Here is a 14,942-nt window from a genome sequence, read left to right on the forward strand (position 1 = left end):
TGTACTTGTGTGTAACTTTATTAGCAGCGTCCTCCTGACGTAACATCCTCTCTGCCTCCTAACGCTCTCTGGTCGCTATGGTAACGCTTAAACATGCCTTCAAAATGCAGCTTTGACGAGGAGCAGTTGTGGTGGCAGGAACAATCAAGGCTACGCCCCAGACTTCCAGAAGGCCTGCCCAGCCCCACCTAGAACTCAGAAACAACAGCCACATATGAGCATGACACTTATGATATAAAGACGTTAAATAACAATATAACATAAAATAGGTAACTCAGTCTCAAAATTCAGATGGATATCTGTAAAGTTATGACATAGGTATAACGAACCAAACAATGTTGTTTTCCTGTGTTAACCATGGAATACAAAAAGAAACAGCAGGAAACATCGGTTAACAGTTGCATTACTTCATATAAATGTCCAGTTACTGACTTCATTTGGATTTAACTATTCAATACTACAGACAACTAGGGGCAATGTGGCTCCATAAGCAGGTCAGTCATTTTAAAAAATAATGATTTCTTCGTTATTTTTGGTAACTCCATCCATCCATTTTCTATACCAACTTAATCCGTCGGTCGAGTCGCGGGGGGGCTGGAGCCTATCCCAGTGGTCATCAGGCGAGAGGTGGGGTACACCCTGGCCCTGGTCAGACTACAAACATGTCTTAAAGACATAAAGACCTGGATGACTCACAACTGTCTGCTTCTAAATTCAGACAAAAGTGAAGTTCTTTGGACCTGAGCACTTCAGGGAGAAATGATCTAGCTATATAATTACTCTTGCTGTGTCATGATTGCACTTGGTTGTGTTTTGAGTTCCAGGCGGGGCTGAGTAGCTATCCAGGAAGTCCAGGGCAGAGTCTGGGCTGCTCCTGGCAGCGCACCTGCTGATCATCTGCATTCATTAGCGCTGACTTCTTTAGGACGCACAGGAATTCCAGACTTCGCCAGATTGTCTTTCAGTCTCTGTCGGTAATCAGGCTCCCTAGCATTCTCTCAGTGATTTATAGTGAAACCGTCCTATGAGTCGTTGTGTATTTACCTCTGTTCCTCACTGCAACCTTATCTCTCCCGAGTTCCTTGGGTACCTCCGTCAACTTTGTCCTGTTGTCTGGATTAACACCAGCATTCCACTTTGCCTCCCCGCTCCATACCTGCCAGCTCGCCCTGCCGCCATCCCGGACCAAACCACACCACAGCCAGGCTGTGTTCGAAACCGCCTACTTCTCCTACTACTCCTACTAACTTTAACTTTTTTTAAGTTCCCGGATGCATACTAGATTTGCCGAAATGTTGGGTATGCATCATGAGGTTACTACTCATACTTAAACTACCCAAGATGCAACGTAACGTGACGTCGCCGATCGTCATTTCCTGTCAAAACGGCAGTTTCAAGCTAGCTACAACAAGGTTAGGTTAGGTTAGGTTCCCTTCCTGTTTTCAAAACAAAAGCACCAATTGTATCGTAATGGTTTTCCCTATGATAAAAGGCAACAGGTATTTTGTTTGTGAAAATAACCGGAAGTGCGTTGCTCACTGCGGCTAGCTTTAGTAGCGCCGAATTCGTGGGAACAAAATTGTAAATAGCCGGTATTTTGTCAGATTTTCAACACGTTGGGGATCTAAACGACTACTTTCTTGCCTGAAAATGTTTCAAATGTTGCTAAAATTTACAGAGTTTATAGCTTAAGCGAAATTAGCTTCAGGCCGGCTGATTTTGGCTCGGGCAGGAGCGAAATGCATTGTGGGTAAACGCTCTGCATACTGTCTGATCGATGAGTATGCCGTTTGCAAGTATGTAGTATGTAGTAGGCGGTTTCGAAAACAGCCCCTGTGTCATCATTACCCTCCCCTGTGTCGGAAACCTTCTGGAAACACAGTAAGCTCTATTGTGGAACCTTCCATCATATTCAGACACTTCTTGGACTCACTTAACTGTTCCTACTCTCTCCCTAGAGCTCTTGCTGGACCGGATTTTTTCTGTGGACCCACCTTATACCATTGTCCTAATAAATCAGTTTCTTTCTCTCTTTCTTTCTATCTCTCAATCTGTTCTTGGGTCCCTCCCTGTAAGTATCGGCTATTTCATAGCCATGACAAGATTGTATTTCCTTGGCTTCTGGTTCTACAGTGAGGAACCTTGGAGTTATTTTTGACCCGAATTTTTAATTTGACGCACATATAAAACAGGTTTCTAGAACTGCCTTCTTTCATCTTCGTAATATTGTTAAAATCAGGAACATCTTGTCTTAGAGTGATGCAGAAAAACTGCTCCATGCATTTGTTACTTCAGGATTGGACTACTGTAATTCTTTATTATTGGGCTGTCCCACATATTCTCTGAAAAGCCTCCAGCTGATCCAAAATGCTGCAGCCAGAGTTCTGATGAGAACTAACAGCAGAGATCATATTTCTCCAGTTTTAGCTTCTCTTTATTGGCTCCCTGTTAAATTCAGAATAGAATTTAAGATTCTTCTCCTCACATATAAAGCTCTTAATGACCGAGCTCCATCATATCTTAAAGATCTTATTGTAAGATATATTGTCCAGATATACTCATAGTTAAGCTGCAGTAGATCTAGACTGCTGGGGGGCCTCTTATGTCACACCTTTCCTCAGTTTGCCCTCTTTTTCCCCCGTTTAATTTCTCATATGACATTTTGTTCATTTGGCATACGGACGCCACCCTTCCTGAGTCCGGTTCTGCCAGAGGTTTCTTCCTGTTAAAAGGACATAGTTTTTGCCACAGTCGCCTCAGGACGGGAGATTGGACCAAAGAGAAGTTTCAGTGCTATCTGTTGGTTTCCTTGGCTAGGAAATTGTTTTTGAACTGGCGCTGTATGAATTGGATTAATTTTGAATTCAATTAATTGGATTTGATTGGATTATAATTACAATAAATTGAACTCCAATTGGCTTGAATTGGACTGTATTATTGAAGTGCCTTGAGATGACATTTGTTGTAATTTGGCGCTATATTTAATAAAACTGAATTGGGGAACATCTTTTAAGAAACATTATTTTGTCTCTGAAAACATTACTGAATAAGTTATCGACTCCTGCACCACTCTGCACTTTAAAGTTGTCCTCTTTATGCGTACATTATACATCAAAGCTGGTAAATGGAGGAAATCTTTGCAGTGTTCAAGTGTATTTTTTCCCCCAGTGCTTTGGACATGAGAATACCCAGCAGGGGGCCTGGGTGGCCACTTGCTCTTGACATTGGTTAAATGTATAAAAGCTCTAAAACACAAGATGACAGTCTATAAATTGTGTATAAAAAAGCAACACACACAAAAGTCAGCTTCAACTTTATATTCTTTTTATTTTTTTTCTGAGGTTTTCTCATTAAAGTCAAATTGTCTGCTTTTCCCCTGTAGTTTGAGATTTTTTTTCATTTTATTAATCTGTTTTTATTTATTCTATTAGTTAAAGGGGGTTTTTGGTCAAGTAAATCAGCATTCACAATCCGTCAATCTTTTTTTTTTAACAACAGATTTTTTTTACCTCATTTCACAAGATCTGTGAAAGTACTAGTTTAATTTTTTTTTTCACATGTTAAAAAAAACAATAAATATCAAGTTAGACATTCCATCTAGATACATTTGTACAATTCTCAACTCTTTATATTCATTTATTTTTTTTCATATATTCTCTCTCCATTGTAGTGACAATTAAATAAGATCATCATTATAGCCTAAAACCCATTCATTAATTAAGGGAAGCCTCTCATCAAAATCAAAAGAAATGATTGTGGATTTTAGGAGGACCAGAAATCAGCCAAACACTGCCTTCACCCTGGGAGAAGAAGTGGAGGTGGTTAAGGAAGACAGATGCTTGGGAGTTTACCTCTTTGTGCCTTCATAATGGGACAGAACAGAGCGTACTTCTCAGGGAAACCTAGGTCCTTCAGTGTCTGCACCAAGATGCGCTACATCTTTTATAACTCTGTGCTGGAGAGTGCAATCTGCATCGCAGCCATGTATCAGAATCAGTGACTCAAAGAAACTTAACAATTTGATGCAGATGGCTGACTTTGTGCAGGGGACTAATCTGAAGCCCCTGCTGAAGCCCCTGGGGCTGACTGTTTAAAGAAGAATGCTTTACAAGTTGATGTGCATAATGGACAATCCTGCAGACGCTCAACAAAAGAGCGTGTTCAGTCGGAGGCTTCTTCAGTGGTGCTGATACAGGAGGTACTTGCTGCCAGCAGCTTTAACCATACCAAATGATAGTTTAAGGTGATTAATGAGAAAAAAAATACTGCCATATTATAGTTTCCTTGTAACTTCAATTTCATCTCATATTTCTGGCTCAGTCATCCTTTTCTTTTTTTCCCGCCTCTTTATTGTGGTCACAAACCAGTTTATCTCAACCACAGACCCACAGACTTGTTAATAAGCTAATCAAACAGTGAAGTTAACACTACAACAAAGGAGTAAAGGCACACCAAAATGAAATTAGAAAAAACTACAGCCCATAAAAATGCTATGAACACATAAGTAGCCTTTAGCCTTGACTCAAGAAAGTCAGCCAGCTTGCCATTATGCAGCACTTCTGCTCTATGAAAATGCCCACACCAGCATTATAGAATAAAAAGAGAAATCCATGGCTTTCTTGTCAGAACTGAAGAAGCCTTTCGGATGAGAGGTGAAACGCCTTAAAGATCCAAGAAGAAGTCCAGTTGCCCTTATTCCAGCTCTTATGATTTCTGGTCTTAACTTACAGAGAAAATTAGGAGGAATACTTTTTTTTTTTTAATTCAAAAGAGGAGAGGCTTCCCTTCACAAAACCATTTCCAATAAAATCAAAATGTCCACTTATATTGTCTCACACATGCATTTTGATTTGACCTTAAACAAACAAACAAAAAAAGAAATGAAAAGAAAACAGGATACAAAAACATGAACAAGAATCGGCTTGTTCCTCACAGCACCTGAGGAAGAAGTTGCAGAAGAATGGAGATGATCTACACACAGAGGAAGCATGAGGAAAATGGGATCCAGAGGAGGAGAGAATGTTGCAGGGTTTTAGAACCTTACATACTACCAACAAACTGACAAAATATATTGTGTATTGGTTCATTCTTCAATTTGGAACTAGTATTTTGACTTTTTTTGACAAAAAAAATCATCAAGTACACAGCATTTTATTTATTAACAGAATGAACCTTCAAAATCAGACAAAATCTCTCTTAAAAACCTTCATTCAACAAAGATGATACATTCTATAAAACCTCATAACATTTTTAACATCATACCATGAGGGTTACATTTGATTAAGCTCTGAGAATGCAGTTTTAATGGAAGACTTGCAAAGCAAAAATTTTGGCACAAAGTATTACAGAAGTCTGCATTACCAAATGTGGACAATGGAGCTACTAGCGACAATTTGTGTCAAGTGAATTTATAGGAATCTTATAGGCCAATGGAGACATATTTTGCTTATTTAGGTTGTAATTTTTATATTTGGAGCCTACAAAATAACATAGCGCCTAATCATTTTAAACTTTGTAAGCATCTTTAGGAAAAGCATTTTGTATTTTATGATTTTGGCATGTCCTATTTAGTAGCAACAGGTGACTATCTCTGGGTTTTTTTTAAGCGTCTTTGCAATTCTGCCTTTAATTTATAATATTGATTTGTTCTTTAGAATAAAGCGTGCACAGACAAATCCACAAACACAAATGATCTAATTTGGTTATTCGAATTTGGCCACAGTCATGTATGAGCATGCATGGATGTCTGTCTCTGTGTAAGCCCTGTGATGGACTGCTGACCCGTCCAGGGTCTACCCAACCTCTGGCCCCATGTCAGCTGGGATAGGTTGTGGCTGCTCGCTTTAAACCTGTCCTCCAAACTGACTTGAATTAAAGATGGATGGATGGATGGATGGATGAATGAATGGATGTATTTGTATATAAAATACATGTAAACTAAAATCGACAACACTAATAGGAGTTATGTTCACCTTGAATTTGATACAATACAGTACTGGAAATATATTATTTTTGACTGGAAGACATATTCAGTTTGACATTAGATAAAACAAACATATCTTTTTGTCCCATTTAGGATATATTAAGGAACTGCCCACAGAAGTGGAGGGGCAATGACATAGTTAAGACTATTTAAGAGTTTTGATACAGAATATTCCTGAGATAGGCCCTGTTTTTTTTGCTTCATTCAATTATTAACACTGGACTGCTGGACGTCGCTAGAATGGCTACATATGATATAAATGCTATAGTTTATATTCATTGATCCTAAAATATGATAGCACTTTTTAAATCTTGTCAGAGGGCTAACCACACTTTCTTGAATCCCTATTTTAAAACCTGGATTCACTTGAGGTCTCGTAGGTTGACTACCAAATTTGCAAACGAAATAGTCATAATCTGTGAGTACCTAGGACTGTCCAAATTTGCAGCTCATTAAGTACTCAGAAGGTGTTAAGCTCACATTAAAGTCCTCTGTGATAATAAAATATGCAATTGAAAAACCTACACGTAGATATTTTTTGAGGCAAAGACAAACATTGAATAGCCCCACAACCCTTCCTAAAAAAAGAAATGAAAAACAAGTTGACTGAAAAAGAAACAAAAATGTTTTGTCATACTTTTAGGTATTTCACAGAATCTGCATAATTTAGCTTGCTCACACTTTATTGTCCTCACAGTTAGTCAGGTACTAACAACACTATCGAATAGCTTTCAAGCAGGAATTTAGCTTTTCTAATTATTAGCTACTAAATTAGAAGTTTTATGGACAACATTTAAGGATATCAAAGATACTACTGTCACTCAATTGTGTAACTTGTGTCAAATGGGCTTTGAATGAAACTGATATAATGGATTAAGTGTTAATGTAGTAATGACTGAATTCCCAACTCAATTTAGGAAAGAAAGTGCACTTTTTTAGTTATGTTTCTCCACATCAGGAAAAACAGCTTTGAGAAGCAAAAGCTAAAGTTAATTTAAGCTGAAGAAAAGATTTTATGAGTGAGACATTTACAGCAACCTAGTTATTATGGGATCATTTTTTTGGTCTTTTGCCTTTTCTTTTTATTTGGAGACAATTAAAGGGCAACTAAGTCCTATCCTTCACAATCACAAGTTTCTTTCCTCGACTTTTCATTTGCTTCATTTCTTTCTTATAGTTACCCCTGAGGACACGTCATGAGTGTAATTTATGATCTATGACTGGCCAGAGTTTTATGAGGATGTTTTTTTTTTTTGTTAATTTCTTTTTTTTGTAAATAGAATTGATATTCTTTAAATTGTGTGGAAAAAGATTTGAAGTGGTTAGCTGGGATATTTTCGTACACCCTTGTGTTTGCAGAAATCCACATAGTATTATTCATATTTACCTGAAAAACATTAATAAACCCCAACCTTATAGAGAAAAAGATTATGTCCCTCAGTCTTGAGACACATCAAATAAAAACCAAAAAGCTTATTGTTGAAAGCGAGAAATAATTAGACATCAATTCAATGCTAGCTGAACAACAATTCTGGATGAGGAGGCAGCCATCTTTTACCCTTTCATCTAAAGACCACCCTAGATCATAGGGAGCTTCAACACTTTGCTATCACATTCTCTTGCCTCGATCTTGACCTCAGATGAACTGTCAGTCTGTTAGTGACAACTCTGACTAAGATACACAGAATCAGTGACAGCAGACCTCAGTTAAACATTGTAGGCTGGAATCTAGATAAAGAATGGCACAGGCACCCACAGCTGCCTTCAGAGAGAATTTAAATCAAGGATTTTGGTAAAAGGCTACAAATAGAAGAAGAATGAGAGGAAGAAAAAGCAGAACAGCTGTCAGATGCAAGGTAGAAGTAGTAGTAGTAGTTGACAAACTTGGTCTTGAATACATTCTTGGTGCTGGTGACGACTGTTGATGGTCCAACGCTTTTTGTCTTAATAGGGGTTTTATCAAATTAAAGGGTGAAATTTTCTATTTTCAAGCACAATACATTTTTGTCCTTTTTGTATTTAACATTACCTTTCTAAAATACCAATTAAAATGATTAATTGTAGCCTTGTTATTCGTATGAGATCGGAATGGCTTGCAGAAGTTGTGCAAACATATTCGTGTTCTAAACAATACCCTGAAAAGTCAGTTATGTCCCAAGTGTAGTTTTGCAGAGATGTTCTCTAGCTGAGCACCTGATTCCTTAAAAAGTCTCTCCACATCTCAAGAGGTGTGTGGTCTTCAAAATCCCCCCTCTCACTTTCTCTAACAGGATGAGGGAGCCCCTCTTCATTCTTCATCAATTCTTCAGGCAGAACAGTTGGGTGCACAAAATGCTGTTTTCACACATAAATGGAAAATCTACTGGGGATTTAAAAGGGTAGCCTCGGGGACAAGGATGATGTCTTTACTCTATGATTGCTGAGTAAAAAAAGCAAAAAACAAAAAGATCAATGGCCTTTCTCCCCGTTTCTCATAAGCATCCTTCCTGGTTTTTTTATTTCATTGTCCTTGTCCTAGTTTTAATAGGTTTTATTCATGCCATGCATATTTGTTAAAGGGGAGGAACAGTCACAATGCTGAGATGCAGGGAACAGTGTGGAGGTGGTCAGGCAAGAGATCTTATACTTAGGAGGAAAATAGAGCACAACATCGAGAGAAAGTGCACCACTCGCGTCCTTGTCTTCTGCAATACCCACTTTTGTCAGATTTTATGGGCAATTTCATGTCTATATACGTCTCTGTTTATCCCATGTAACGCGTTCATCCACTTTTATCTTTGGCAAAATTCTAGGGATCCCAGTATTTCAAACAATCACCTGAAATTGAAGTCCTAAGATGTTCAGTTTACAGTCTATAGGAAGGTTTGGATGATATCAAACATAGGATTATGTCAAACATTTGTGTCGTATGGCTTGCATTTTCTGATATGTATCACATAAGTAGACTTCAGCCTATCGGTAAAGATAAGCAGGGAAGCCCACTAAGTCTCTGCAGGTGCTATAAGACATTAAAATGAACCACCGTTCACCTTTCATAGTGTTTTGAGTGTTAATGCAAAGGAACATTTACCGGAAGTTAATAGATGTGAATGTTCTTGACTTACCAGTGAAGCATTATGGTAAGTGATTATACACAGTTGTGGAAATAGTAGGCTTTTTTTTTTTTCACATTTTCCAGAACCAAACAATGGCTGCAGCTACTCATCTGGGAAAATCAATTCCAACGATTGCTTTGGACAGTCACTTTAAAAGAGGTGGACTATTTGGTCTCCCATGTTACAATGGCGGATATCAGATCAAAAGATTTTTTTCCTTTCTGTTGCATTTAATGACAATGATCAGTTAAGAGTATCAGTGATACCTTTTTTTTTACTCTTCTCTCTCTCTCTCGTGCTCTCAGTTTCTATAATGAGAACATTTGGGGGAAGTGGAGGAGCAGCACTTTAGAGTTTAAAGTTTTCCTCTTCTTGTCGTGAAAGTGGTTGATTTAGAAACTCAGCACTGCAAGGGAAAAAGAAAAGAGAATTTAGTGAGCATTTGCAGTCAATAAACACACAACTCCTGATCCTCCAGACATCAGACCTTTGCTTAGAATGTCATCTTGTCTCGAGGAGGTATAACTGAAAAAGCTGTCGCCACAAAACGGAAAAGCAAAACGAAATAAAACAAACAAACAACAACACACAAATCCATCAAAAATTGAATAAGGAAAAAGAAAAAAACATTCAAGTAACAACACTAGTTAAAAGTGATTAAGGCTTATAAACGTAAGAAGCAGCCTTTGGTTATTATTTTACTTAACACTACAAAAATACATTTTCATCAGAATTTAAATGGATCGAATAACCTCAAGGTCAGGTTGAAATCAAGATGACATCAGTGGACTGATGAAGGTGGGTAAAGTAATGTTTTCTTTGGTTTCACTTATTTAAAATCTTAAATAAGCATATTGGAGCCAGATTTTTTTAGTCGTGGTCAGTGGCTCAACACTTTAAGACACTTCAACGTCGGCTTCAAGTTTCCGAGCATGTGGCTGTGTTCACAGTTTGTAAACACTTTTCAGAATTTGTGTATCAAAATGAGTAATGCTAAAGTTAGCATGAAATGTATTAGCTGAAAGTTCCCGAGAGGATTATGTCAATTTAAACAACCTGAAATCTAATAAATGCTGATTAATAACTATTTACCTCTCAAAGTTTTTGAAATAAATGCTAGAAAACAACTGAACATTCCCTAACAAATTTAATCTTAGTTTTAAATTTGTAATCCAACATTTATTTTGCATATCAGAAACCGTAGAAATATTACAGCTGTCAACAATGGACTAAAAAAGGTCCCCCACATACCACAAGCAAAATTCTGATGATTTTTGCTTTGAATTTGTAGAGCACCACCACACTGTAAATGCAAACATGGTATTTAATTAAAAATAGTAAATTGACTTAAATCAGTTTTTATCAAATTGCTATAAACACTCGCTTTTAGTAAGTTACTTGTAATTTGTGGTTGGAAAATCTCACCAGCTCAGTCTACTTGAGCTGGATTCATTTAGAAAAAGTACGTTTTTGATAATTGTGGTTATTTTATGTGTTGGAATGTAGCTAAGTACATTTACTCAATATTGCACTTAAGTACAAAGGACTTTAAGTATTTTACTTGAGTTTTTTTTCTTTTCATATTACTTTCTACTTTTACTCCACTACAGGGAAACATTGTACCTTTATTAGGTAATAACAGCTAAAATAGATACGAAATAGGAGGGAGAGAGAGAGAGAGAGAGAGAGAGAGAGAGACGAAGGACAAGGACCCATTCAAGGAAATTAGTTTTTTTAAGTTAAGTGAGCTTAAAAAATGAGTGAGTAGTAAGTTGTAGGTAGTTAGTAATTCTAAGTGGGGTTAAATTTGTATCAAGTAGTCCACATAAAATGAAAAAAATAACAACACTAAGCATGGCTATTAAGTTACATGAACTTAATTTTTCTTTTTTTGTTGTACTACTTGATTTAGTACTATACACTTAAAATAAACAAGCTTTTCTAACTCACTATTCTTAAAATTACTTGGCTTCATTTTTTTAAGGCAACGAGTTTGCATACTTTTTTTTAAGTAAGGTCAACTAATTAGATTTTACAGTGCACTAGCCTCAGAAAGACAGGGCAAACAGCACAAAGCGAGCCAATCCTGCTGACTTGCAGGATAGGGTTGTACTGGCTGAATGGGGGTGCAGCGTAGTTATAGAAGAAGCTAACATAAGCGAGGTGGAGAAGCAAGTTGATGTGCGCTGCAGAGGAAAACTTACAGATGTGACTGAAATCAGATTGTGTTAGCCTTCATGCCTCATTCAAAGATGTTAAATGACAGAAGAAGTTGATCTACTTTATTTGGAAACCTTGCAGTATTCTTTCAAAAATACAAAAACAGGACATTGATCTGCAGTCTTCATTTTTCAGAAAGCCATTTCACAAATTTGACACTAAAAACAGCTTGGCTTTGCAGCTAAACTATAAAGTGTGACATTGTTAAAGCTATTCTGTGAGACACTGGGATCACTTACTAGATATTGGGGCAGATAGCCGGCAGTTCTGGCTGGCCAGGGCAAAGCAATACAGAGCAGTTTCTTCCCCTGTGAGAGAGAGCTTCTGTCCTGGAGTAAATTCTTTCTCCCTCGCTCTCGAATTTGACAAAAATAAAAAGGTGAGATTTCCACTAAACTTGTTATAAAGACTGATGCTACTCCAATTATTATCTGGGAGACACCATGAGTATTAGAAGGCAGTAAGTTTACTTTTTCTAATTTGTCCTGTCTATTCCATTCTCATTCACAATTCTTGCCTTAAAAAAAAAAAACGTGAGCAAAGTTGAGATGTGGGTGGAACTTATTAGCATATTCGTAGATCCCCAAGGCACCGAATGTAAGGCCATGAGAGGTTTTTACATGGCAGAAACCTAGTTGTTAGGGGATTTCGGAGCTGCTTGAGCAGGACTTTTAATGGTGCAATTTGATGAAGTAAACTGATAGTTTGCAAGTAGTCACTTTAAACCTTTGAATTATTTAAGATTCTAAATGAATGGGTTGCAAATAACTGTTGCTGCCTTGTGGGTACTGACATGATACAATTAGAGATTCACATTTTCCATCTGACAAGCTGCTGAAGGATCAATTAGACTGCAGAGAGCCAACTTTCAGGATATATCAGGAGAAATAATAAGCAAAATCAAAAATTATTTTAGCCACCCTCACAAGAAGGAAAAAAAAGAAAAAGGAAAAAAAAATTGCCGGATTGAAAAATTCTAAACCAATGTATAACTACAACCTTTTTGCCAAAAGCATCAACATTGGGAAAGTTAATTTATTTTTCATACATATTCCATTTTGGCTTTTAATGCAAAAGAAACATATTTTGAAAAGTTTGATAAAATGAATCTGAGCTGAAAGTACATTCTTTCTCTGGAGTTGTATCTGCACATAGATTTCTTAGGGCTCTTACAACAAACCAACATAAAAATGAGGTCCCCCCTGCTGTGTCTCCTTACGTTGCCAGCATCTGGGCAACCAAGAAGCTCTTGAACACACTGAAAAGAGCACTAGTCAGGACATTCAGTCTATATCTGCACATGAAATCATAGCTGTTGGTGCAAAAGGGGGCGGGGGCATGTACATTGTACAATTCAGAAAATCGCTGAGATAAAAAAAATAAAGAAGTTTGCTTTGTGATTTTCAGCAATCTTCTACATACAGTATCTGTTCTCCTGTCTTTATCTCACGATTATCTGTTGGCCTTCAGTTTTCTCCTTCCATGTGACCATGGTCTTCTTCCCTTTGAAGAAATAGGGAAATAAGAGGAGGTTGTTTATGACATGTTAAGTAAGCTGTTTGCTTTCTGTTGTCTTCCCTTCTCATGTGCTTTGTTTGCTATGCTCAACAGCCAATTGGAGCGAGCTCTTTCACCAACAAACCTGAAGCCAAATCAACACTTTGGCTGAAAAGTTGTTGACAGAGTCTGACAATACAGAGACAGACTCGTTGACTCTTCAGATGACCCTCAGGGCCAAATTGTTGGCTTGGTGTATAAGAGCCCTAACTAACTGTCGCAACCATGAGAGATCAGCTGCTCTCTAGCAAGCTGCCAAAACTTCTTACTTATCCAAAATAGTGCAGTAGACACAATACCTTCTCTCAAAGAGAGATATCAGATCTGCTCTTTACAGGATATAACAGGTGATTAGCAGTTCAATAAGTTATTTATTCTTCATAATATATATACATATGCAAAATGCTAAAAATAAAATAACAAAACTTGCAAGCATAACGTTTATTTCTGTATCTTAATCATGACATACAAAGCACAGTACAGTAAGTGCAACGATCAAAGCCCATAAAGTTGACCACTGGTTTGTCCATTGTGATCGTATCAACACATTTAATCCCAAAGATGCTGCTGGCAAAGAGGCAATCATCAGTTCCCGTGAAGTTGTGAGACATGTAAGTGTTAGGAATTACAGAAAGACTTTTCTTTATCACAGCTGAACGACTTTTAAACAAAGTCCTCTCAAGTTTAAGCAAAGAACGAAAAGATAAACAGATCACAACACATAAGACTGCTGTTAATCTGTGGTTTTCAGCGGTGGTCAGTTGTTCGTACTAATAAATACTGCAACATAATAGAGTAGAATTAACCAAGGAAATGAAAGATAAAGTACATCTTGACAGCAAAATGAAAAGACATCATTACAAAGTTTCTTCTTGCAGGCAACATGCAACTACACCAGAAACACAGAGCTTGAATTTGACACACATTTATGTTTAACTCTTGTCTTTGTAGCCTACACACAAATATAAAAATCTGCAGGATTCATGAAAGAGACTGTTAGGTGCTATTTTATGGAGATCATCAGATATTAGTATTCAATGATTAAACTGCAGCTAACCAGGACCAGGTTCAAATCTAGAACAAGAACTGAGAGCAGAAGATCTTTGTTGATGTGTCCCGCAATGTACAGCCAGACCGCGACTACATGACAACATTTTTTAAGCTTTTTGTCTCATCCTCTCAAACTGTCAAACAGAATTAGCTGCATCAGGAAAGATCATTTCTCATTCGTTTCATAGTTTGCCCTGATGACAAACTACAGTTCACCTGCATCTGTGTGAGATAAAAACAAGCTAGTGTTTGACTGTTTGACTCAGATGGGAGAGTAAAAGAGTGTGTCATACAAAAAACAAACAAACAAACAAACAAACAAACAAACAAACAAACAAACAAACAAACAAAGACATAAAATAAAATGCCACAATATATACCCACACTGATGAAATGAGGAAGTACAACACAAAGAGTGTACAAAACAACGGGGAAGTTCACATTCTTACATGAAGAAGTGATTTTGCTTCTGTTTTTCTTTCCTCCTCCTCCACATCACCACACTTTTCTGTCTTGCCCAGAACTTTTCCTCCTCCATCTCCTCTCTGTTGCTGCTCAGCTGACAGACCACTCAGAACACAACATTTCAGAGCATTTTTCCCCTCCTCCCGACCTAAGAGTTATCATTCCAGTCTTTTTTTTTAAATCCATTTTAATGTATATTCCTGTCTTCTTCCTTGGTGAAGTCCACTCTCAGGTGAAGTTTTGCTTTTGCAGGTGCAAAGGTGCTGCAATTCAACTTTATGTTTTTCAAAGGCCTCTGGATCGGGAAATTTGTGGCGTCTCACAAAAAGTGAGACACCATTACTGAGACAGGGCAGAAAAGAAAGGGGATCGCATTGGAAGAAGACAGGATGCACACTCGAACAAGGAAAGTAAAACAGCATTTTAGAAGGAGGGGCAAAAAAACAAACCAAAAAACAGAGTATATGGCTTACACATGTACAGAAGAGTTCATCTTTTTTTCTTAGTATCTAAATCTTTTATACATGCTGTACATGATTGATAAGATACAGTTGAACAGGAATACAGAGGTA

General features: G+C 37.4%; 1 protein-coding gene across 1 annotated transcript in view; it reads right to left on the bottom strand.

Annotated features, from left to right (window-relative positions):
* Positions 1-3,368: 3,368 nt before the first annotated feature.
* Positions 3,369-14,942, bottom strand: part of LOC142371619 (voltage-gated potassium channel KCNC1-like) — a 181,658-nt gene continuing 170,084 nt past the window's right edge. The window contains exon 6 of the mRNA XM_075454327.1: positions 3,369-9,484. Coding sequence (XP_075310442.1) covers positions 9,471-9,484 — 14 coding nt within the window. The 3' untranslated portion in view covers positions 3,369-9,470. The remainder of the gene's footprint in view (positions 9,485-14,942) is intronic.

The sequence above is a fragment of the Odontesthes bonariensis genome, chromosome 21, assembly GCF_027942865.1.
Source record: "Odontesthes bonariensis isolate fOdoBon6 chromosome 21, fOdoBon6.hap1, whole genome shotgun sequence".
NCBI classification, from domain to species: Eukaryota; Metazoa; Chordata; class Actinopteri; order Atheriniformes; family Atherinopsidae; genus Odontesthes; species Odontesthes bonariensis.